The 23,984-nt window shown below is 34.8% G+C and overlaps 1 protein-coding gene across 1 annotated transcript in view; it reads right to left on the minus strand.

The window, feature by feature from the left end:
- Nucleotides 1–2,885: 2,885 nt before the first annotated feature.
- ipo11 (importin 11) overlaps nucleotides 2,886–23,984 on the minus strand; it is a 229,992-nt gene continuing 208,893 nt past the window's right edge. Inside the window, exons 23-28 of the mRNA XM_073836609.1 lie at nucleotides 18,089–18,168; nucleotides 14,744–14,824; nucleotides 5,827–5,922; nucleotides 5,596–5,709; nucleotides 2,986–3,107; nucleotides 2,886–2,916 (exon numbers count right to left, since the gene is read on the minus strand). Of these exons, the coding sequence (XP_073692710.1) occupies nucleotides 2,886–2,916; nucleotides 2,986–3,107; nucleotides 5,596–5,709; nucleotides 5,827–5,922; nucleotides 14,744–14,824; nucleotides 18,089–18,168 (524 nt within the window). The remainder of the gene's footprint in view (nucleotides 2,917–2,985; nucleotides 3,108–5,595; nucleotides 5,710–5,826; nucleotides 5,923–14,743; nucleotides 14,825–18,088; nucleotides 18,169–23,984) is intronic.

Consider the following 23,984-nt stretch of genomic DNA (forward strand, 5'->3'; position numbering starts at 1 on the left):
GTGTGCTGTGGAGGTAAACAAGTGCGTCCCTTAATGGTGTGATTTTGAGTGTCAACGTTAACGCCAGAACCATGTATGCAGAGTTCAACAGATTGAAAAGAAAAGTAACTCAAGCAGATGTGTTAGTCCACAGAGATCTTTATTTTTAGCATTGTAGAAGCTAATTTATGAGCAAGTACCACCTTTAAGAGCAAAAACACTACTTAAAAAAACCCCACAGTATCACAGCTGTGTGCAAGGGTTACATGTTTTTCCAATTAAAATCAAGTCAAGGCAATTATCAAACAAAACGAGTTTTATATGACTGCATTTTACTGTTGCTCGTAATATGAAACAATCTGTTATTTTGCAGATTAATATATACAGTGCCTTGCAAAAGTATTCATACCCCTTCATTTTTTTTTCACATTTTGTTTTGTTGCAGCATTATGTTAAACTGCTTTAAATTAGTTTTTCCCCACATCAATTTACACTCCATGCACCATAATAATGACAAAGCAAAAACCAGATTTGCAAATTTTACAAATGTATTAAAAATAAAACACTAAAATAAGTACATTGCCTAAGTATTCATACCATTAACTCAGTACATAGTTGAAGCACCTTTACAGCCTCAAGTCTTTTTGGGCATGATGTGAAAAGCTTTGCACATCTGCATTTGGCAATTATCTGCCATTCTTTGCCTCACCTTTTCACCTCTCAAGCTCTGTCAGCTTGGATGGGGGCTGACAGACATTTTCTAGAGTCCTAGTTGTTCCAATCATCTTCTATTATGGATAATGGAGGCTACATGCTTCTGTGAAGCTTCGACGCAGCAGATTTTTTTTTTCTGAACTCTTCTCTAGATCATTGCCTTAACGTAAGTCTGTCACTGAGCTCTACAAGCAGTTATCTTGACCTCAGGACTTGGTTTTTGCTCTGATATGCATTTTCAGCTGTTAGACCTTTTCTGAGAGGTGTGTGCCTTTCTAAATCATACTCTTTCAAATGAATTTGACACAGTTTGACTCCACATCTAGAAGCAATATGAATACTCCTGAGCTAAATTTTGAGTGTCCCAGAAAAGGGTATGAATACTTCTGCAACAGGATCTTTTCAGTTTTTTATTTCTAATAAATTTGCAAAGTTGTTACAAACCTGTTTTGTGCTTTGTCATTATGGTGTATGAGATGTAGATTGATGTGGAAAAAAAGTAATTTAAAGCAGTTTAACATAATGCTGCAACAAAACGTGAAAAAAATGAAGGGGTATGAATACTTTTGTAAAATTAAATTCCAGGACTTTCAATGACTTCTCAAGCACTACTTTTTTGATTTTTGAAGGACTTCAATCAGAGATCTCACTTATGTCTTCTATTTCAAACTCTAAAAAAGAGAAATAAATAAATACAAATATACTAATGAAAAATGCTTTGCTCAAAAGTGAAGCATATGCAAAGTATTACTACTGAAGTATTACAAAGTAGTAATAGTACACTTTTACTATAGCAAAACCACAGCTAATTCTTAAGGCACTTGTTTTATTACTGCACTGCCTTAATGGTTTGATGTTTTCTACGGTTTAATAGAAAAAAAATCTAAAAAAAAAAAAAAAAAAGATTCAGGAAATCGCTTCGAAATCCTGATGTGATACAAAAGATTTACAAGCCTGGTCCGAAGTCCTGATCTAAATCAAATGGTTCGCAATGCGAAAAATTTTGAGATCCGCACTCCTGATCTGAAATTGTGGTTCACAAATCATTATTCAGATCGGGACTTCAGATACGTAATTTGAAGTACCGATCTGAAACAAATGATTTGTGATACGCAATCCGATTGGAGCGCTTTGAAACAGTGAATCATTTTGCAATACAATGGTTTAACTGATTTGGAGTTTTGAAAAGCTCCATTTCACCCATCAAAAATAGTTACAAATTGTTCAAAAACTAATCGTTCTTTCAATTTGATCTGGTGAATCGCTTGAAATGAACGATCAAAGTCATGTGTTTGAATCAATCATAGCGCTTACAGCACAAATGTGACCCTGCACAACACAAAACCAGTCTTAAGTCGCTGGGGTATATTTGTAGCAATAGCCAAAAACACATTGTATGGGTCAAAATTATTGATTTTTCTTTTATGCCAAAAATCATTAGGAAATTAAGTAAAGATCATGTTCCATGAAGATTTTTTGTAAAATTCCTACTGTAAACCTATCCAAATGTAATTTTTGATTAGTAATATGCATTGCTAAGAACTTAATTTGGACAACTTTACAGGTGATTTTCTCAGTATTTTGATTTTTTGCACCCTTAGATTTCAGATTTTCAAATAGATGTATCTCAGTCAAATATTGTCCTATCCTAACAAACCATACATCAATAGAAAGCTTATTTATTGAGCTTTCATATGATGTATATATCTCAGTTTTGTAAAATTTAACCTTATGACTGGTTTTGTGGTCCAGGGTCACAAATGACTCAACTGTTAATTGTAGTTAATCTGTTCGTTCCTCTTTTCGCACCTTCAGCCATGTTTACACGACACTGTCAGTAATACTACTTGCTTAGGTCGATTATTTTCTGACATGATCTGAAATAAATGCTGCATTTTGGCAAAGTTTAGACTTGGTTAACACTGGTTGTGTATACTGGCTGCCATTAGTTGAAAAGATGTTACTTACAGGTGTTGCTATTTCTGCTTGGTCCATTATATTAGCAGGTCCAAAAACTGAATTGTGAGGTGTGTAACCTTAAATGACTTTTAAGGTTATGAATATCGCTGACATCCAAACTACTGATGTAGCTGAATTCAACAAGCCATTTCTTCTGGCGAGTCACCATTACAAAGTGATTTTTTATTTGTTTGGTCTCTGAGGTGAATGTCAAATGATTTGTCTAAATGTTATCACTTGTACAGCTTGTGGATGACTTCTGCTCTATAAACATCAGACATTTGCATGCAAATGTGATAGGATGATCCTGCAGGTGTTTATAAGAAGACAAACCTGTTGTCAGATGGTAAAAGCGACACGAGCGCCAATGCAGAGAGCTTTCTCCTTTCAGGCTGGGTAATGTTGTCCATGCGGTCCACCCACATCTCAATCATACTCCCCAAGAGCTGGTCTGCCTGAGAAAGCAGAGATCGCCATGATAAACAATCTCGTTCACATAATTCTCATTTATAATTTAGCTGTGGCACAGGTAACAGAGGCACACTGGGAAAAAGATTAATACACCCTTCATAAGATAAGAGGGAAACATTAGAGTACGTCGAGCTGCCTGACAGGGCGAATATATAAAAACCTCCATCTTTGAATTTATTTGGCTGATACTGTAAATAATGAAGGGGTCTCAGCAGAAAAGATGTTTCTGGGATTGAGGAAATTAAGGAGAATACTGATATATGCTGAGACTACAATAGTGCAAATGAGTTCAATTATTCGGTGGGGAGATCTGGCCCAGAGTTGAAAGGGAATTATGCTGTGTGGGCGGCTCAGTAAAGCATCTGGGTCCACTGGGACCAAATTACAGTAAGACCAGCTCCCACCAACCCAGCTAAAGATACGCTACACAGAAAAAGAAAACTAGGCCAGGCTTGAGGATTTTTTGTTTGTTTTTTAAAGATTTTTTTACTTCAGTGTATTTGACCTTGACACAAAGTTAAGACTTATAAAGAAAATACCGGGAAAAGAAGTGATTTTTCATCTAATTGTCCTTCAACATCTGAGGCAAGAGCACTTGAGTTCTTTGATTTAGTAATTTGTTATGCACCAATATTGAATTTATGGCTGACATCTACAAACAGCTTTTATAACAACTGTTAAAGTGGATATTCAGTCATGGCTATTTATAATATAACATGGCATCTCCAAACTCATTGCTTAAATGCTCTATTAATATACTATTATTCTAACAGATGCACAATATATTAATATATCGGTTATTGGGCAATACTTCATATTTACTATATATTAAATCACGGTTATTATTATAGAAGCCTGTTTCCACCACTGAACAAAAAGTTGTGACTCTTTGTTTTAGAATAGCATGATACTGACTTTTTTTCTCAGAACTGTGAGAGATAAACTTAATTGCGAGTTATAAAGTCAAAATTGCAAGAAATAAACGTAGAATTGAAAGAGATAAACTCAATTCTGCCGTTTGTTCCTCAGAATTGTTAGTTTATCTCTTAAAATTGTGACTTTTTTCTTAGAATCGAGGTAATTGAAGTTAGAATTGCATGATATAAATTTGCAATTGGGAGAAAAAAGTCTGAATTGTATGATATAACCTTACAATACTGACTTTTTTCTTGCAAATGCGAGTTTGTATCTCGCAATTTTGACTTTTTCTTGCCATTTAGATTTTACATCGCACAATTTTGTCTTTTTTTAGCAACTGAGCTATAAACTCACAACTGCAAGATATAAACTCACAACTGCAAGTTATAAAATCATTATATTAAATTATATAATCAATTATATCAACTGCATAAAATTGAGACAAACTCGCAAATCTGACTTTTTTCATAATTTCGAGTTTATATCATGCAATTCTGACTTCTCAGAATTGTGAGACACCATCTCGCAATTGTGAGTTATAAAGTCAGAATTGTGAGATATACACCTACAATTCCGAATTTTTTTTCCTCAGAATTCCGAGTTTATATATTCTCAATTGTGACTTTTTTTCTCAGAATAATGATTTTTTTTCTTGCAAATGTGAGTTTGTATCTCACAATTTTGAGTTTACATCACGCAAGACTTTTTTCTCAGAATTGTAAATTTTAAGTTCTAAAACTTAAGTAAATTCTAAGTCAGAATTGCAAAACAAACTCAGAGTTCTGAGAAACAGTCAGATTTGTGAGATATAAACTCACAATTCTATAATTTTTTCTCAATTTTAACTTTTTCTTAGAATTGCAAGAAAAAAAAAGTCTGAATTGCATGACAAACTTACAACTGCAACAAATAAATTCAGAATTTTTTCTCACAAATGCAAGTTTTTATCTTGCAATTCTGACTTTTTTTCTCGCAATTCTGAGTCACAATTACCTATTTTTTTTGGTGGAAGCAGGCTTATATATATTATAGTTAACTAAAATTAAAACCCTATTTTTTTATTTAATTGAAATAAACTGAGCATTAACTGAAATACGACAAACTAAAACTAATTAACTAAATACCTAAAACTAAACTAAAAATGTTAAAAAATTGCAAACATGACTAAAACACACTAAATGACTAAAAAAATTAAACTGAAAATGAAGTAAAAGTAAAAAAAAAAATTATAATATATAATAATATATAATGTATAATATATATGATTCATAAAACTATCTCTACACACACTGAAAAAAATTGTAGTGAAAATATTTTAACTTGGGAACTTCTAGTAAATTACGAAAATTATTACAAAGAAACGGCATGTAACATTGAATTAAAAGTGAAGATGGACTGAAATAGCATTTCCCTATAAAATATATTTCAATAATTTGTTTATTTACAAATAAACAGATTATTTTTAAAAAGCAGTGTAGTGAACATGTGTTCTGCATCAAAACTAGCCATTTTAGAATGCACTGCTCTGTCCGATGGTCTAGCATTCATCCTTACCTCCTGGTTGTATTCCACAGCCATTTGAGTAAGAAGTGATGTGAAGAAGCCTGAATTCTGCAGTAGGATCCGACCCGTCACGCCCAGGTATGTCGACATAACCACAGGATACCTCTGCAGTCAAACACACAAATATGCGTAAACATTAAAAACTGGAAACGGGACATTTTCAGTGAAACTAGGTTAGTGCAACAGAGTTACTGTAACACACTGTACTGGGTTCATACTCACTTCGCCTTCGACTATCCCCCTTATCACATCTGGCAGAAGAGGCTGAAACATATGGGAGCCCAATAGAGGACTCACTTTTATGGCAATTTCAACAACCTGCAAAAAATGAAAGGAAAGACAATGATAAAAATACATCTACATGCATAAAACCTACATATTTTATATGCAAATTTTTACATTCGTGCAAATTTTTTGAGTCATTAGATTCGTTCAAATGGTAATAATTCAATGTACTCAAATCTATCACCATTTTTTTTAGATCCCAAATCATTATTATTAGAGAACTGAGGTCTTACGGACCCCAAACCTAAAGAATGAGAAGACAAATCTTCAATGGTGAACCATATATGTGACCCTGGACCACAAAACCAGTCATAAGGTTAAATTTTACAAAACTGAGATGTATACATCATTTGAAAGCTCAATAAATAAGCTTTCTGTTGATGTATGGTTTGTTAGGATAGGACAATATTTGGCCGAGATACATTTATTTGAAAATTAGGAATCTGAGGGTGCAAAAAAATCAAAATACTGAGAAAATCACCTTTAAAGTAGTCCAAATTAAGTTCTTAGCAATGCATATTACTAATCAAAAATTACATTTGGATAGGTTTACAGTAGGAATTTTACAAAAAATCTTCATGGAACATGACCTTTACTTAATTTCCTAATGATTTTTGGCATAAAAGAAAAAACAAAAATTTTGACCCAAACAATGTATTTTTGGCTATTGCTACAAATATACTCCAGCGACTTAAGACTGGTTTTGTGGTCCAGGGTCACATATGATTTGTCCAAGAGCACAACGGTGCTCGTTCAAGTCTTGATTAATGCAGGAACCAAACCACAGGTTCTCTATCAATATATTTTAACACCATCGAGAATCGAAAAGGAGAAGGCCTGGAACAAGCCTACTGGCATTGGCCTTTAGAAAATGAAATGGGCAAATAAAAAGCACATTAAATTAATGTGAAATTCACAATTCTCTTTAATACTAAATCACCAGCAAAATCAGATCGAATATGTCATAAATATTCTCTATATCACCCAGCCCTGCTGCACCTCTAACCTTGAGGATAACCAACTAATTTCAATCATATGAAATTGCCTAGCTGTTCTGAAATAGGGGAAGAGGAGCTTGTAGTTGTGTGAATTCTGTTGTCAGACTATGTATTGGCTTGAGAAGGGATCTTGGCAGCCCAAGGCCATTACCCTCCTATTCCAGCCTCACTTTGACAGGATGCAGGATGAAACGCTCCCTCAAGGAGCGCTACGGTTTTCATTTTTCTTCTTCTAGCCACTGGTGCATGAACAGCCTAGCACATAGAGCGGAACTTTACTTAAGTGACTACAGAGGGGTAATCTAGAAACAACATGTATAAACGAAGGCGTCTGATGTGTCTGGATTACAGCCATGATGGAGTAGAAAGCTTGAGCTGGCACGGCCTTCCCAAACTGTTGCGGGAATTACGCCACTTTCTCTTTCAAAGCATAAAGAGAAACAGGAAAACAAAATGTAAACATACTTGGCCACACTTTACCATTTTGAGGTTCACTTACATTTACATCTTGACTTCCATTGACTAATAAAAGAAAACAGCATGTGCAGGATTTTGATAGATGTTGCATTTGTACATTGTTGTATTTTTTTTTAAATAAAGAGTTATATGAGCTTACATGCCACTAATTTATTGACATGACACAGTGCAATCCATTATCTGTTAAGCATTGTTTATAACAGGGGTCTCCAACCTTATTTTATTTGAGAGCTACTTTTTACAAATGAAAGTGGCTGAGAGCTACCCATTTTATACAATACTTACATCTCCTAAATAATGTATCATAACTCCCAAATTAATGGATAAGTTCACTTAAAGAATAACATTTTTCGGATTTTCTCAGCCCCATGTCACACGTTCATGTCTGTCTTTCTTCAGTTGCAAGGTTTTTGAGGAAAACATTCCATAATTTTACAATAACTTTTTTCAGATCTTTTACTAGGTAAGGGATTGTGTAGAGCCCTTTGAAGCTGCAACTCCTTGATCCTAATTGAAGTCCACTATATGGAGAAAAATCCTGGAATGTTTTCCTCAAAAAACTTAAATTCTTTGCGACTGAAGAAAGAAAGATATGAACATCTAGGATGACATGGGGTGAGTAAATTATTTGGAAATGTTCATTCTGGAAGTAAACTAATCCTTCAACCATCCAAACTGATATACACCTGAAAGAGTTTTTGTATACACCTCACCCTTTAATGTCAGAGAAAAGAACAGAATCAGAGAATACAGTTCTTTAAGGAAAATGGTACATTGCACATGATTCTGTAGTTAGCTATAGTTGTTTTTGTAGTGTATCATAACTAGAGAGAAAATTGTATGAAAATTTCACATTCAGATTATAGTGACAAATGATCACTTCATTATTATTAAAATGTGCTGGAAATGTTCAGAAAGCACTGATGCCACACACTGAGCATCAGTGTTCATTTCACTATATGCCAAAAAACAAAAAACAACAAATAAAATGTGCGGCATTATGCACTTTTTGTTTGCATAAACATTAAAATAATAATAACAGTCAGATTTTTAAAGGGTGATGACTTACATCATAACCATGTTATCTATTAATGTGCAACATATTTACATTTTTAAATAAAATTGACAATATAATTAGTTTTACATCACATTTCAGCCTTTAAATAATTTTTAAGAAAAGGATGAGTCAAAATGATAAATTATAGGCACTTTAACTGCTCCATAAACAATTCTACATTGGCTACCTTATTATCTGAAGTGTTCAGATATTTAGGATGCGCATTAGCTTTTTAACAAAAGTGTGTTCCAATTTTTGTATTAGTCTCAACACAAACAACAGAGAGGCTGAATGAAAATGTAAATCCACTTTCTAACAGCAGGTGGCACTTAAGGAACAGCAGAAATAGAGGTAATCTCTGTAAACAAAGCAGCATTGCACTTATAAGCACTGCTTTTTTAGGCATAATAAGGCACTAGACTGTGACCAAAACAGTTGCATTTGCGACAATTTTTTGAGAATGTGTGAGTTACAATTTGACGTGGTTGCATTTGTGTGAGTGCATGGTCTGTGCTGCTCCATACAGGGTGCATTACAAACCCGTGTGAAGAGAGGCACTTTCAGTGCAAGCACATATGCAAAAAAAAAAAAAAAAAAAAAAAAATGCACATTTTGAGAAAACGATGAAGGACAGAGGATTTGACTTTTAAGCTAAAGTAATGTAAAAGACTGGTTCTTAAACCAGAGAAGGTGTTTGTTTTCATTTTGAAATGCTTGTTTACCTCACGTTACGCTATGGAGTTTTTTTTTTTTTTAACAAAAATGTTATTTATTAATTCCTCAGTGTTTGCTAAACATCTTGTAATTTATATAAAGTATATAATACAGCATGTGGTGTAGCCTATGCCATGCCTCATCTTATTCGTTTTTGTTAATAAAAATTATGTAAGCAAGTTTGTCATTGTAGCCTATTGTTTCATTGTTGTTGTGCTTTTTAATTAAAAATAACAATGAACCCATCTTATGTTTTAGTCGTAAAACGTGAAGGGTGTATAGATGTAAACAAAACAGACAAATGACTTTTCTTGTAAAACGTGACAAGAAGTTTGCGAATTAGACAGCGAAAACATCCGAAGCCTGGCAAAAGAGGAACTCCTGTTCGCAAAATTCAAATCACAAATAATACTGATGAAAAAGAATGGGTTGAACGTTTTGACTTTTGATACCATATAACTATGTAGTTACAATAAGTTTATCAGCATGCATTGATTAATTGTTGTAGCAAGAAAAAATAAAAAATAAAATACGACCAAATTATGTGCTCATGCGATTAACTATGAAAGTTAGTCGCAAAAGAGTGACCATTGGGAAGAATGAGTCTAGAGTCCTGCGTTAAGGTTCTTGCACACTGGGTTAGAAATTTTCATAAGCGTCTTTTCGTACTCCTTAAATTTTGTCACACACAGAACATCACAGTGGCCCTGAACGGTCAAAACACCTCTCAAAAAGCTTGCTACAGAAGTAAAAAATGCTGAAAATTGAACCAGATCCTAGAAGTTTTAGAAACCTCACTATGTGTGGTTTATTTTTAAACAATTGAAAGTGTGCAAGGACCTTTACATGAAGGAAAAATGAAACAATATGCATTCATATAATTTATTAATTTATAATTTTTTTCATATAATGTAGTAAGTTCCTTCTATAAGTGTGTTGACACGCTTGATTGAAACTTTGACGTACTGTTGGTTATTATGTTGCATTGTAATTACATCTGCATGTTTATAAATAAATTGAAAATTAACATCACAGGCAATATGTCAGTCAATACTTAATTTGGACTGGAGGGGGAAGGACAATTTTCTGTATTAGCTTACTCTAATTGGATAAAATGTATACGGTCTTGGCGGGCTACATCCAATCAGGCCACAAGCTACTGGTAACTCGCAAGCGACGTGTCAGAGACCTCTGGTTTATAAGTAAATGTCTTACTGTAACCAGTATTTTTTGCTTAGAACAATGTGGGATGTGTTAAAACGATTTCTTGTGGTAATCAACTTATGCTTATACTGTTGATAGAGCTTGAACTCTGACCATTCATTTTCAATCCATCATGCAGAAATACACAGTGACCACATCAGTTGTGTAAGTATTTGTAAGAATGTTTCTCAGAGGAGGATCTGGGCACTGACAGTCCGCAAGCTGGTGGTCAGTGTGTGTGAGCATCCAAGGATGCCCCTATGGGCTCCCACTTGTACTTGGCTCCAGCTGCACAGTTTGCTCTTCAAATCAATCACTAACTACCACATGTTTCCCTGCGGATGTCCTGGCCAGGGTGGATAGAAGGCCAAAAACATGTTCCTAAAGCCCAGTGAAATAATTCGAGCTAGTCTGACATACAGCCCTAGTTTCATGCAAGTTTTCTTAGAGGATAGTTTAGCTGAAAATCAAATTCTGTCAAAATTGATTCACTCTCATGTTGCTGTGAACTGTATCTTTGTTTCTTCTGTGGAACACACACATTCAGACTTTAGTGCCCATTTTTAAGCTTGAAAGCTTTGGTTCTCTCTCACTGAAATTGCATGGAATTGAAAAATCTGCACAGATTTTCTCCTTTTATTTAGTAAGTTTGAAACAAAATGAGAGTGAATGAATGAAGACAGATTTACTTTTTAGCTGAACTATCACTTTAAGCCTGACAAATCCTATCGACATGGTGAGCAACATCTTTATCTGATTTTTGAGCACTCTCAACAGAAGTTAAAATTAGTTCCTCTTGACCAAGGTGATTTCTGTAATAAAAGGACATGAACTGTAAAGCCCTTGATTCGTGTACACCGTCAGATAGTTAAATGGCCTGTCATCTCTCATTGTCCTTTAGCCTTTGACTTTAGCGACATCTCTCCAAACAATTTTACTGAGAGGATGGCCTCTTCTTTCTGTGTTAATTAAAAATGTCAATAAAGAGAAAGCAGCGCTGCCAGATACTGCTGATTTAAACGAACAGTTAATTAGGGAGTTACAAAGCTCTTGCCCATGGACCCGATGATTTACGTACCAAACATGTTACCTGGGGTGTAAGAAGGCAGGGAATCCTCTGTGAGGTTAATCGAATGGCTGCCCACACGTCTGAGACTCTCACTGCCTACACAAATGCGTTAATGTATTCAGAACAGCTCCCATGTTGAGAAGCTAACGGAGGAGTGCGGGTCTGACAGGCTGTATGATATGTACAGACTTATAAAATGTTAACCATCAAAAGAAGAATTCAATCAAAAACAAAGTTATTCAATCATTCCAAAGCTGTATTACTTTAACTGTTCACCCCCATGTAATCAAAGATGTTCATGTGTTTCTTCAGTCGCAAAGAAATTAAGGTTTTTGAGGAAAACATTCCAGGATTTTTCTCCATATAGTGGATTTTAATGGGGATCAATTGGTTGAAGGTCCAAATTGCAGTTTAAATGCAGCTTCAAAGGGCTCTACACAGTCCCAGCTGAGGAATAAGGGTCTTATATAGTGAAACGATATATCATTTTCTTAAAACAACAAAAATGCATTCGCATTTTTTATTTTTGACCAATTGTTTTGTTAGATATGACCCTTATTCTTCAGCTGGGATCATGTAAAGCCCTTTGCAGCTGCACTAAAACTGCAATTTGGACCTTCAACCCATTAATCCACCACTGAAGTCCTCTATATGGAGAAAAATCCTGGGATGTTTTCCTCAAAAACCTAAAATTTCTTAATGATTGAAATAAGACAGACATGAACATCTTGGATGACATGGGGGTGAGTAAATTATCAGGACATTTTTATTCTGGAAATTAACTAATCCTTTAAGTAGAATGTTCATGCTATTCTTTTTTTACAGAGTGAAAGTGGATGATGATTTATATTCAAAAGATTAAAAAAAGGATAAAGTATTATCAAGTCTTTTATATGACTTGTGTGCAAAAGTCTTTTAAAGTCATTCGCTAGCTTTGTGAGAAACATACTGAATTCACACTACTGTTTGAAAGCTCAAGAATATTTTTTTATTAAGGAAATTTTTTATCAGTGAACTGAATAGAATTGACAGTAAAGACATTTGTTACACTTTTGCAATGTTTCATTTCAAATAAATCTGGTACTTCAACTCTCTATTCACCTAAGGATCCTGAACAAAATGTGTTTTCAACACTGATGATAATAAACATTTCTTGAGCACCAAATTAGCATATTAAAATGATTTCTGAAGGATCATGTGACACTGAAGACTGAAGTAACGATGCTGAAAAGTTTTGGGCCATATTTAAACTGAACACAAAAACGAAAGGGCATTCTGTTTGTATGGTTTCAGGCATTTTCCACACTACTTTTACTTTAATCATTTAGCAGATGCTTTTATCCAAAGCAACTTAAAAAAAGACTTACAAACACTAATTAATGTTCGGTTGAAAACGCATCTTTTTCTCTGTTTTGGCCTTCCGTCCACACTGAGAAAGCATTTTTGTCAAGGAAAACTGAGCAATTTGAAAATGCAATTTTTGCGCTGTATTGTCGACTGTGAAAACGGAGGCTTTTAAAAATGATGACGCAGGTTTATAGATATCTATATTTATAACTGTATTGTGCCTATTATGCGCTGCTTTCACACTGTTGCTAAAGATATGTTACTTTGTCACTCTTCATATTACAGTCCTGCAAAGATGACAGAAAATGTACTATCAATTTTACTCTCAATTGCTGTTCTGCGGCAAAACAAAGTCAGTTGCATTTTAGATCAAGCATATAATAGTGAATGAAAGCGGCCTGGACGCGAGTGAATGGTGGGATATTTTGTAAATAAAATGATCCTGCTGGATAAATTGCATGAAAACTTTTGTCTGTTCTGTTCACATCTCAGTGAGTTTTTATGAGGTCTCACACATAAGGCAGTAAGGCAAATTTAAAGTTTTCCAACATTTTTTGAGAATTTTTTGGAAAATGCTTGAAAACGCTAACATGGATGGAGCGCATTTTAGAAATGAAAACGCAGTTTTCAAATAAATGTGGATTAATGTAGACATAACCTCAGAAGATATGTAAAACAGCAAACACATCTTATTGACAACTTCTTTTTTCTTCCCTCATTTGTGGAACTCTAAATTACCATCAACTTTCATTGTATGGAAAAGAGGTATTTGGACATACTACTCCAAATTTATTTTAACAGAAGCAAAAATTTGAATGACAATGGGGGAAGTAAACAATGCAAAACTATTTAATTTGTCTTTGTAAAGACTGTACATTTAGTTTATTCATTTATTTATTGTTTCTTTTGTACAGACGTACAAAATTGCTTCTGAAAGTACGCATATACAGGGACTCAGTAACAATAAATCTAAACAGTTTGAGAATGCTGTAGACTTTTCTCCCAGCACACCCTATATTTTATTTTCAACAGACTTGATCAAAAGCCACAAAACGACGCTTTCTATCAAACTGTCAAAAAATATACATGTACGTCTTGGATAACCTTAGGCTCGTTTTTTTCCAATTAAAGTTGCCTTCACTCTTGTGGAAAGCTGCTGCCTATTGGCACAATGGAGGACGTGGTGCGGGTAAACACGTGCACAAACACCTGTGCTCCACGCTACTTGGGATTGAGGGAGAAATATGACTTAAGTTAATTAGAAAAGTTTCACAATGCCCTGAAAAGATGACAGAACAACCATGCCGCCACAATACGACACTAATATATCCAAAACCTCTGGTAATGCTGCTTTTCCTAGCACTCCAGCTCTTCCTGCGGAGGCACAGAGCGTGTTTTATGCTCCAAATTGGCTTGGGGGCCCAGATGAGCATCTGCTAACCTATGAAGGAGCAGCTGGAGGCCAAAACGAAAAGCTTTATCTCTAATGGCAGCATCCTGGCAGCCGTTCCGCAGCGTTCTGTCCCTCCGCCTCCAGAGGACCGTAACTGCAGTGCGGACACGAACTTCGCTTTGAAGCCCACATCAGACAGGCTTTAGCAGTATGACCCCTGTATGATAATCATATGTGCTACAAGGTCCAATCGGTCACATTGCTAAATAAATGAATTAAAATGGTCGAATATAAGTTAATAAAATATCAGGGTCCTGCGCACAGCTCTTTCATCCCTTCATCAAAGTAAAAATCTGCCCCAACTCTTGGTATGGAAACAGTGTCAAAAAGCACTAAGAGCTTGAGTGCATTAGCTAAAGCAAGCAAAGTTGAGAAGGGCTTCAAAAAAAGGAGAGCTCATTGTGGTCTACTCAAAACCAAAACGACAGGGTTGAGGAATGGGTTTTCTAGTCATTATTCTGCAGCAGTGTCAGTTCACAACAGAGTGTCAAGAAGATGAGCACAAAAGAGCCTTGTGGGGAAGGATTGAGTTGTACCTTCAGAACCTGGACTTGGCCTTCTGTGGTGATGTCTCTCAGCAGTTCACAGAAAGATCTGCAAAGGGCTTCAGCGTAGTTCTAGAGAGAGATGAGCACATGTAAAATCAGACCACAATTCTGCCATGCTGTATAACATGTCATGATTTATTGGATGGGAGGTGCACTGTAATTTTCCGTCCATTAACTGAAAACAGGCTAGAGTATGCAAGCCCGATTTTCCACAAAATAAATAAAAAAGGTAATTGTGACTTTTTATTTCACAATTCTGAAATTCTTGGTCACAATTGCAAGTTTACATCTTGCAATTCAGATTTTTTTTTTTTTTTTTTTTTTTTAGAATTGCATAATACAAACTTGCAAATCTGACTTTTTTCTCCAAAATGCTGGATATAAACTCCCAATTGTGAGTTATAAAGTCAGAATTGTGAGACAAACTCACAATTCTGAGACATAAAGTCGCAATTCTGAGAAATAAAGTCAGAATTGTGAAACAAACTCACAATTATGAAAAATAAAGTTATAAAGTTAGAATCGTAAGATATAAACTTACAATTCTGAGTTTTTTCTTAGGAATTGCGAGACAAACTCACAATTCTTACATTTTTCTCTAAATTGCGAGTTTATATTTTGAAATTCAGATTTTTTTTTCCCCTCAAAAGTTTATATCACAAGTGCAAGTTAAGTCAGAATTGTGAGACATAAACACGCAATTCTGAGAACATATCAGCGTTCTTCCCCTTTAAAATTGGACTATACTAAAATTGGAGTTTATATCTTACAATTGCAGGTTCTGAAAAAGAATTGTGAGATAAAGTCACAATTAACTTTAAAAAAATATTCAGTGGTTTATTCAGTTTATATCTTGCAATTGCAGTTATTCTCAGAATTGCAAGTTTATTTCACAATTGCAAGTTATTACGTCAGAATTGTTCTCGCAATTCTGAGAACATATCAATCTTTTCCCCCCTCAAAATTGGACTTATTTATAAAATTGGACTATATCTCACAATTCTGAGAAAAAAAGTCAGAATTGTGAGATCGCAAAGTCACAATAAACCTCTTTTAAATGTTTTATTTAGTAGCAGAAACAGGCTTCCATAAAAGACTAATCGATTCTTGGGATTTAAGAATCAATATCGTTTTGTAAAAATTTATTTTTTATTTTTTTACCCAGCCCTACATCTAAATTAAATTGAATGTAAAATGTAAAGTTCATTTTATTATTATTTTTTAAATAATGAGAATTATTCCAGATTTTTCAGTATTTTTTCCATTATCCAATTACAAGTTTCCAAATAAAACATCTTGTGAACACTGTTTTAATTTGGAATTAATGGATTGTTTTTGAGACCTCAAATCTACTTTTATCCCTGTTAATGTATTGAGATGTTCTTTGAATGAACAACAAACAGTTTCTTAGACAAATAACATCATCCTCCAAAAACAACTTACTTTTTTCATGAGAAAATAATAACACAATCATTAAGTATTAGCAATGAATGTGATAAATTCTAAGGATTAGTTTGGCTTACTTAAAAAAATTAATTGAAGTAATGTCAAATTTTCAGAAGATAGTTAATAATACCAAAAACATGTCAAAACCATGGTTGAGCTAAATTTACAATTTATTATCATCCTGGTACACACTCTGTTCATTTACTTACTGTTGTGCACACAAAATCTAAAAAGTCTATAAAAAAAAAAAAAAAAACTAAAAAGTCGCATAGACTTGCATTATTTTTATTTTTAAAGCAATGGAGCTTAAAGTGCCCCTATTATGCCTTTTCAAATATGATATTTCATGTAGTGTGTCATGTAGCTGTATGTGAACATAAACTATCTGCAAAGTTGTGACGCCGACAGTGCACTATAAATGAAGTTTTTGTCTAACAAAAAAAAGAGTCGGCTCACATTCGCCTAAACGAGTCGTCAGCAATTCGAATCTTTTTTCTGTAACGGCCACACGTCACGAGCTACACATTTGCGTAATGTCCGCCCACGTTCAATTTCGCGAACAGCTTGCCCGCCCACAAACAGTAGGCCTACCATACCATTTTCACGTGGATTAACGTTACATCATGTCAAGAAGACGCCCTGCGCTGTGAGAGTGAATTTGTTTTATATGCCCTTCCGAAAGATGAAACTACCAAGAATGAGTGGTTAACATTAATTTTTTCAACACCTCAGCAGTCCAATTCCAATCTTGTGTTGTGTTCGCGTCATTTTACTGATGACTGCTTTTCCAATCTTGGGGAGTATCGTTACAACGCGAGATTCACCAAACGCTTGGTTTTAAAAAATGGATCAGTGCCCAGTTTATTTGGACCGGCTTGCTCCTCTGAACTTCTACCTGTAAGTATGATTAATAATTGATGATTGTATTTTCTAGCGATCGTTCAAAATACGTCTTTGTGTACGTTATGGTGTGTAACAACCCCGCACATGTCTTGGTAAGGGGCTAACTTGCGTTTCTGTAGTTCTGTTGTTCAGCTGTGAGTGCAATGTAGTCTAAAAATTGTGATTGATGCAGCTTGACTGTCTGTCTGCCTTATTAGTTTAAGTAATGATAATGATAAACGATGGCTTAACGCAGTGTTATGGGTTGTACGTTACAGTGTTGAAGTTCACAACGTAGAGGTGTGCCCGGTTCGCTTACAAAAGCAAATTGCAAGCACTTTCCACAGTTATAATATGACACCCACTGAGAAACGTCCTGCTCCAGTCGTGCTTGCAAAACAGTTTCTTGTCGATGTGCCACCACTTCAACCGTTTCATCGTCAGACTCCGGCTCGAATTGATAGGGTAAAATCGAGGCTATCTTTTCTATGCATTAACAGGTCTCCACAGCTGTCATTCAGTTATGCCAATGGGCGTTTCGTTTTGCGCTGAAGCGGTAGACCAATCCAAAAGGACTGCACCATCTGACCAATCACAGCAGTGAGGGCTCACGGAAAGGAGGGGTTTAGAGAGACTGATTCTTCGAACTGCTTCACACGAGTCGTTTACGAATCATTTAGAAACGGGGTAAAATTAAATCTAATTTTTGAAAAAAATAAAGTGTTTTTTGAACTTGCATACATGTAAACCTGTTTTAAGAGACTATTACAACAATATTAACTACCTTTAACATGGCATAATAGGGGCACTTTAAAAGGTATTGTAAACAAGAACACCCCTGTAGAAGTCACTCATTATAAAAATATTTCAAACTGCAACATCACACACTAGTCTGTTCAGATTTATGCCACATTCATCTTTAGAGAAAGTGCAAATAAGGTTACGTTCATGCAGCCATTCCCATCTTTAAATGCCTTCTTATTTGAAGTCTTTATTCCCACCAACCTGTAAGAAATCTGTAGCCGAGAGATAAATGTAGGCATTGATAATCTGAAAGCACGTGCGCACGTTCTCCGAGCTCAGTTCTGAAATAGAGAAACAAAATAAGAATGATACGAGGTTGAAGCAATATCACAGGGCAATATCTCTGAGAGAAAAATAACAGTTAGGAGAGAACATGAACACCAGCAGTGAGGGAGACAGAAGCTGTGTGGGGAAAGACAGGAAAATGGTTACATTTCATATAACAAAACAGCAGTCTGGAGCACAGACAACTCCAAACACCACAACTCTGACTCATCCAGAACTCACAGTCCTGCAGACAGAAGACAAGACAACAGGAAATAACTGCAGTGGCAGACATCCCACTTTTGCAACTTATTCACTCTAGGAATGCTAAAACAACATGTTAGTTGAAGTGGGATTAATTATGCATATGCTATCATTCAAAACATTTTTTTAAATGTTTTTGAAAGACGTCTCTTATGCCTACCAAGACTGGATTTATTTGATTAAAATCCAATAAAAACTGTAATATTTTAAAATATTAACACAATTAATAAAAACTAGTTTCTATTGTAATAAGGGTTGCAAAGGGGTGAAAAAAACTCCGCTAAATTTCCAGAAACTTTCCAAAAATCCCTGGAAGATTCCAACAATCCTGGAAAGTTTCTATAATTTCTGGAATGTTTTCGAAATTTACTGAAAATGTTTCCAAAATTTTTTTTGCAACCCTAATTGTACTATATTTTAAAATTTAATTTATTCCTGTGATGGCAAAGCTGAATTTTCAGCTGTCTTCAGTGTCACATGATCCTTCAGAAATCATTCTAATATGTAGATTTGATGTTTGAGAAATGTTTTTTATACTACCAATGTTGAACAGTTGTACCACTCAATATTTTTGTGGAAACAGTGACATTCAGCATTCTTTGAATACAAATTTTAAAAGAACAACTAATCTGAAATAGAATACATTCACTTTTGATTAATTTAAAGCATCATTGATAAAAATAAGTATGAATATCTTTTTAAAAAAAACATACGATTACAACAGTTACGTTCACTGATATGGAAATAAAAGACACTGGCAAAATATTGACATTTAAAGCCACTTTGTTCATTGTCTTTTTCAAAATATTCTAAAGTGTTTGAATGAAGTTCGTATGGAGATTTTTTTCAGCTATAATCAACGTGTAATTCATTTTAATTGGCCCTTGTCTATTTTCCTTTTGGTGGTCTAGTGAAGCACATAAATCAAGGTTACACTACACTAAGCTCTAAGTAAAGAGATATAATCATACAGCAATTACAGTAACAATTACATCAATACGCATCAGCCACAACAATGAACAATGAGTCTATTTCCACAGAGCAACTGCAAGCCCCTCATCAACTGCTTATCTTGCTATTTATTGCTACAGTTGCTATGGAATACATACAATATTCACTTTGACGCAGTACTTTCAATTACATGTTGTGGCTGAGCTTAAATTGAACTGTGGCCTTTATCCTGTTAAATACAACTTTAACATTATCTTTTCAAATGATTTTTAATGGACTTCCAGGGGTTACTGTGAAAATCAGGACGCCGCGGAGGCCGACTGTCCCGGCTTCCGTTTGCCGGCGACCTTGCACAAAGCCATGGTGACCTCAGCTGAAAAAAATGGCGCAAAATGTCTCAAAGGCTGAACAGGATTTGGGGTGAATTTCAAGGGCTTTAGGATGGGGTGACCCTTATATTGTTAACAGTAATGAGAGATGGCAGAATCACTGCTTCAATTGTGCCTGGAGCCGCAGCGTGTTTTGTGCTTTTCAAAGGTCAAGAGGGTCTCCATTCTGCACAACCTCATAGTGACACACACACAGCACTTCTGCCATCCTCAGCTGATGATCAGAAGATAAAATTGCTTTACTGAGCTGGTTATGTTCAAACTCGACATCACAAGCCCTTTGACAAAAGGATGGACAGAAAAATACACAAATCGCTACTGAAAATCCAGTAGCCATTTTAAAGGAATCAATACAACCATTTACCAATCTATCTACCTACAGTTGAAGTCAACAGTTTACATACATCTTGCAGAATCTGCAAAATGTTAATTATTTCACCAAATTAAGAGGGATCATACAAAATGCATGTTATTTTTTATGTAGTACTGACCTAGGATAGGATATTTCACATAAAAGACTTTTACATACAGTCCACAAGAGAAAATAATAGTTGAATGTATAAAAATAACCCTGTTCAAAAGTTTACATACACTTTTACATTGTGTTCTTGTGTTCACATTTTTATATTGTGTTCTTACCTGAATGATCCACAGCTGTTTTTTTTTACCACTGTTCTAAAGAAAAAATCCTTCAACAACAACTGTGTGATTTTGAGATGCAACTTTTCACTCTGAGGACAACTGAGGGACTCACATGCAACTATTAAAGAAGGTTCAAATGCTTATTGATGCTCCAGAAGGACACACAATGCATCAAGAGCTGGGAAGGGGGTGAAAACTTTTTAAATTTTATGATCAGAGTGAATTTAACTTATTTTGACTTCTGGGAAACATGTAGGTACATTCTTTAGCTTCTGAAGGGCAGTACTAAATGAAATTTCTTTAGGCAAAGTAAGAAAAATTTACACAACATTCTGTTTAAAAGTTTTCACCCCCCGCTCTTAATGCATTATGTTGCCTTCTGAAGCATCAGTGAGTATTTGAACCTTCTGTAATAGTTGCATACGAGTCCACCAGTTGTCATGAGTGTGGAAAAATGGATTGTAAAATCATACAGTCATTGTTGGACAGGGTTGAAATACACAAAAATGCTGAAAAACCAAAGAATTTTTAGGACCTGAAGGATTTTTCTGAGGAACAGCGGGCAGTATTAAGAATCAAGTGTATGTAAACTTTTGAACAGGGTCATTTTTATAAATTCAGATATTATTTTTTTCTTGTGGACTATATGTAAAGGTCTTTTATGTGAAATATCTTATTCAGGTCAGTACTAAATAAAAAATAACATGCATTTTGTACAATCCCTCTTATTTTGGTAAAATAATTAACATTTTTCAGATTCTGAACTTTTGACTTCAACTGAATAAAATACAGACTTCAATAAATAGAATATTGATTACATTGTTAACGTAAAAATATAAAATAGAATCGTTTTTTTCTTTTTCTGTAAGTAATGTGTGTTTAACCAAGAAACAGCCCCACACTGCTGAGATAAAGCAGCTGATTTCTCTGAAATGGGATTTTATTTCAACAGTGTTGAGTGGTCCATTTCCTGTATAAGAGCACTTTACGCTTCCTCCTCTTACCGCACTATCATGAGAACGCTGTCCGCAGACTGCTTGAAGTTCAAATTATTTTAATAAAATTAAAATCATTCCCATTTCACAATAAATAAATGAAAACGCTCCTCTGCTTCCCCTAGCCATGATTTGCAGACGGATAATGATGATGAGGTACGAAACAATTTAATTTCCACCATCTCGTGCAGTCCATGAATATTTATGTCATCAGAAGAACAGCAGCGCTGCTCAGCCTCTAGAGCACCGTAACAAGTGCGTCATGAACACTGTTATTACACAGAGGGGAAAAAAATGAGCTGAAGAACAGAATAAAGATGAGGAACTTCAGTCTGCAACAGGGCTTATACTTACAAACCTGCTATTTCATAATTAGTCACCAGGTATTTTTTAAGCTATGTGTAAACAAATCTGATTTAATATATGTACCTTTACAATGAATAAGTGGACTGGCTGACGTTATTTCCATCAAAGTGAAGTCAATAAAGCCATAGACAAGAGAACTCCAGGGGCCGGTTGCATAAACTTCTTAGAGTTAATCTAATTAGTTTTCTTCCAGAACTGGTCATAACTTTTATAAAGTCAGTTACAAAATGTTAAATTGGCCCAATTTGAGTCAGAAAAGTAAGACTGATTACCTCTTAGCTAACTGCTAGCTAGTCAAACTATTTCTTAAGACACCGTCTTTACAAAGAGGCTATGTTTATGCAACTGCTGGGTGATTCTTTACCTATGGCCACTTTTGGCCCTGTGGACTTAACCTGCAATAAAGCATCTCATTAGTTTATTTGTCTACTGACAATAGCCCTTTAACACAACAACCCCGGTAAATTACTGTAAAATTACCAGTGTGACTTAACCGGTAAATACACAAATCCTGTTCACACAGGCAACGGCGCTCTGGCTTTTTACCGGTACGAGGCCAATCACACATCAGCACCAAAATGGCTGTAAATTATGTGATGTCAGTCATCAGAAATGATCTTTAAAAGCGGTAATGTTGTCTTCATTTGGCTGCATATGTAGAAGTGCTTTAGTTTTAGTTTATCTGTCCAGTTTGACAACATTTCTGTAGTCTGATTGACAGAAATAAATGGGACGATCAAACAGAACGTGTTTTTGCTCTTATAAACACGAGATGCGCAGCGTTAATTAATGGAAAAGAAGGCTGCAAGACAAGGGGCAATAGTCAAAGATGTCCATCTAGCAAGGATGTAATGTCCTTTAGGCCTCTTTGTATTTAATATCGTGGTATCACGATAGCAAAACTGTCTTGATATTATCATGGTCACATGACAATATGAAACATCTTTTAAGCCAAAAGTGTAGTTTTTAAAATATATTTAAACTTCTTGTTCTAACATAAAAGGTCTTTAAAGTTGTGTTTTGGGCCATTATGCTTTGGCACAGTATCTGTCAAACGAACTAAAACCGAAAGCACAATATGCTTAATCCCTTCATCAAATCAAAACGTGAACTTCGTTCAGGCGATCAGCTTGTGATCTGGTGTTTTTCATGCCTCAGAACGGCTCAGTTCACAATGAATGCAGTGAACTCGGTAGCACGCGTTTGAGAAAGCAATGGTCACCAGTTATGCTTTATTTTTGTGGTAGATGATTACAGCTTTTCACTAAATTTGTAGTGAGACACCTTTGTTTTCTCTGAAGCTGGAGTTTTCCACCAAAATAAAAGCTCTACTGTCATTTCCGTCAAAATGAAAGCTTAAAAGTTCAGTATGAATTGCTGACAACATTACTGCAGTCCAATTTCAAAATATCTCTTTTAAGTGTAGAAATTAGGATAAGTATTGTAATTTCCCTACTGTGGTGTAAAGCAGAAGTAATATACCTATGAAATATTAATTTTCATTTATTTTACAGTGCAACTGTTTTACAACAATTCATAGGAATAACAGTAATATACAATCGTTGTTATTTTTTAATTATATTCTAATTTATTTGTCTTCCTAAAACACCAGTGTGAATGTAATTTAGACTAAGACTAAAAATGAGTGTTGAGTCCCCTTTAAATTTCAGGTACAAGTCAATTCACTGACTTTTTGCTGACGTTTTCTTAGAACCTCTTAATTTTGAACTCTCAAAGTGCATTAGATAGAACTTTAGAATGACAATAAATAAACAAAGATATATAAAGATATATACAATAAATAAAGATAATAAATAAACAGTCACTTATGTGTATTTAAAAAATATTCCTACCTTTTTATTCTTTTTTTTGGCCTTTTTTTTAGTGTGGTGGAAAAGTCACAACTGTGGGACAGTTTAAGTTTTTGAAAGATTTTGCCATACAATAAATACTGATTTTTTTTTTGTTTTGTTTTTGCATTAATCACAGTTGTATGTAATAAGGCATAAAAGTGCATTTATTTGAAAAAGTACCTTTATATAAATCAAAATAACATCAAACAATCATAATATCTGCTCTTGCTGGCATTACTATAGGTGTTTGTGAAGATGCCTTGGTGATCCACAAAAGCAGTATAACAAAAGTTTTTTTTCTTTTTGCAACTCTGAAGTGTTAAATCTATTACTGATGCCATAGCAGGAATATTTACACCACTAATGAAGCTCT

Source organism: Garra rufa, chromosome 3 (genome assembly GCF_049309525.1).
Source record: "Garra rufa chromosome 3, GarRuf1.0, whole genome shotgun sequence".
Lineage (NCBI taxonomy): Eukaryota > Metazoa > Chordata > Actinopteri > Cypriniformes > Cyprinidae > Garra > Garra rufa.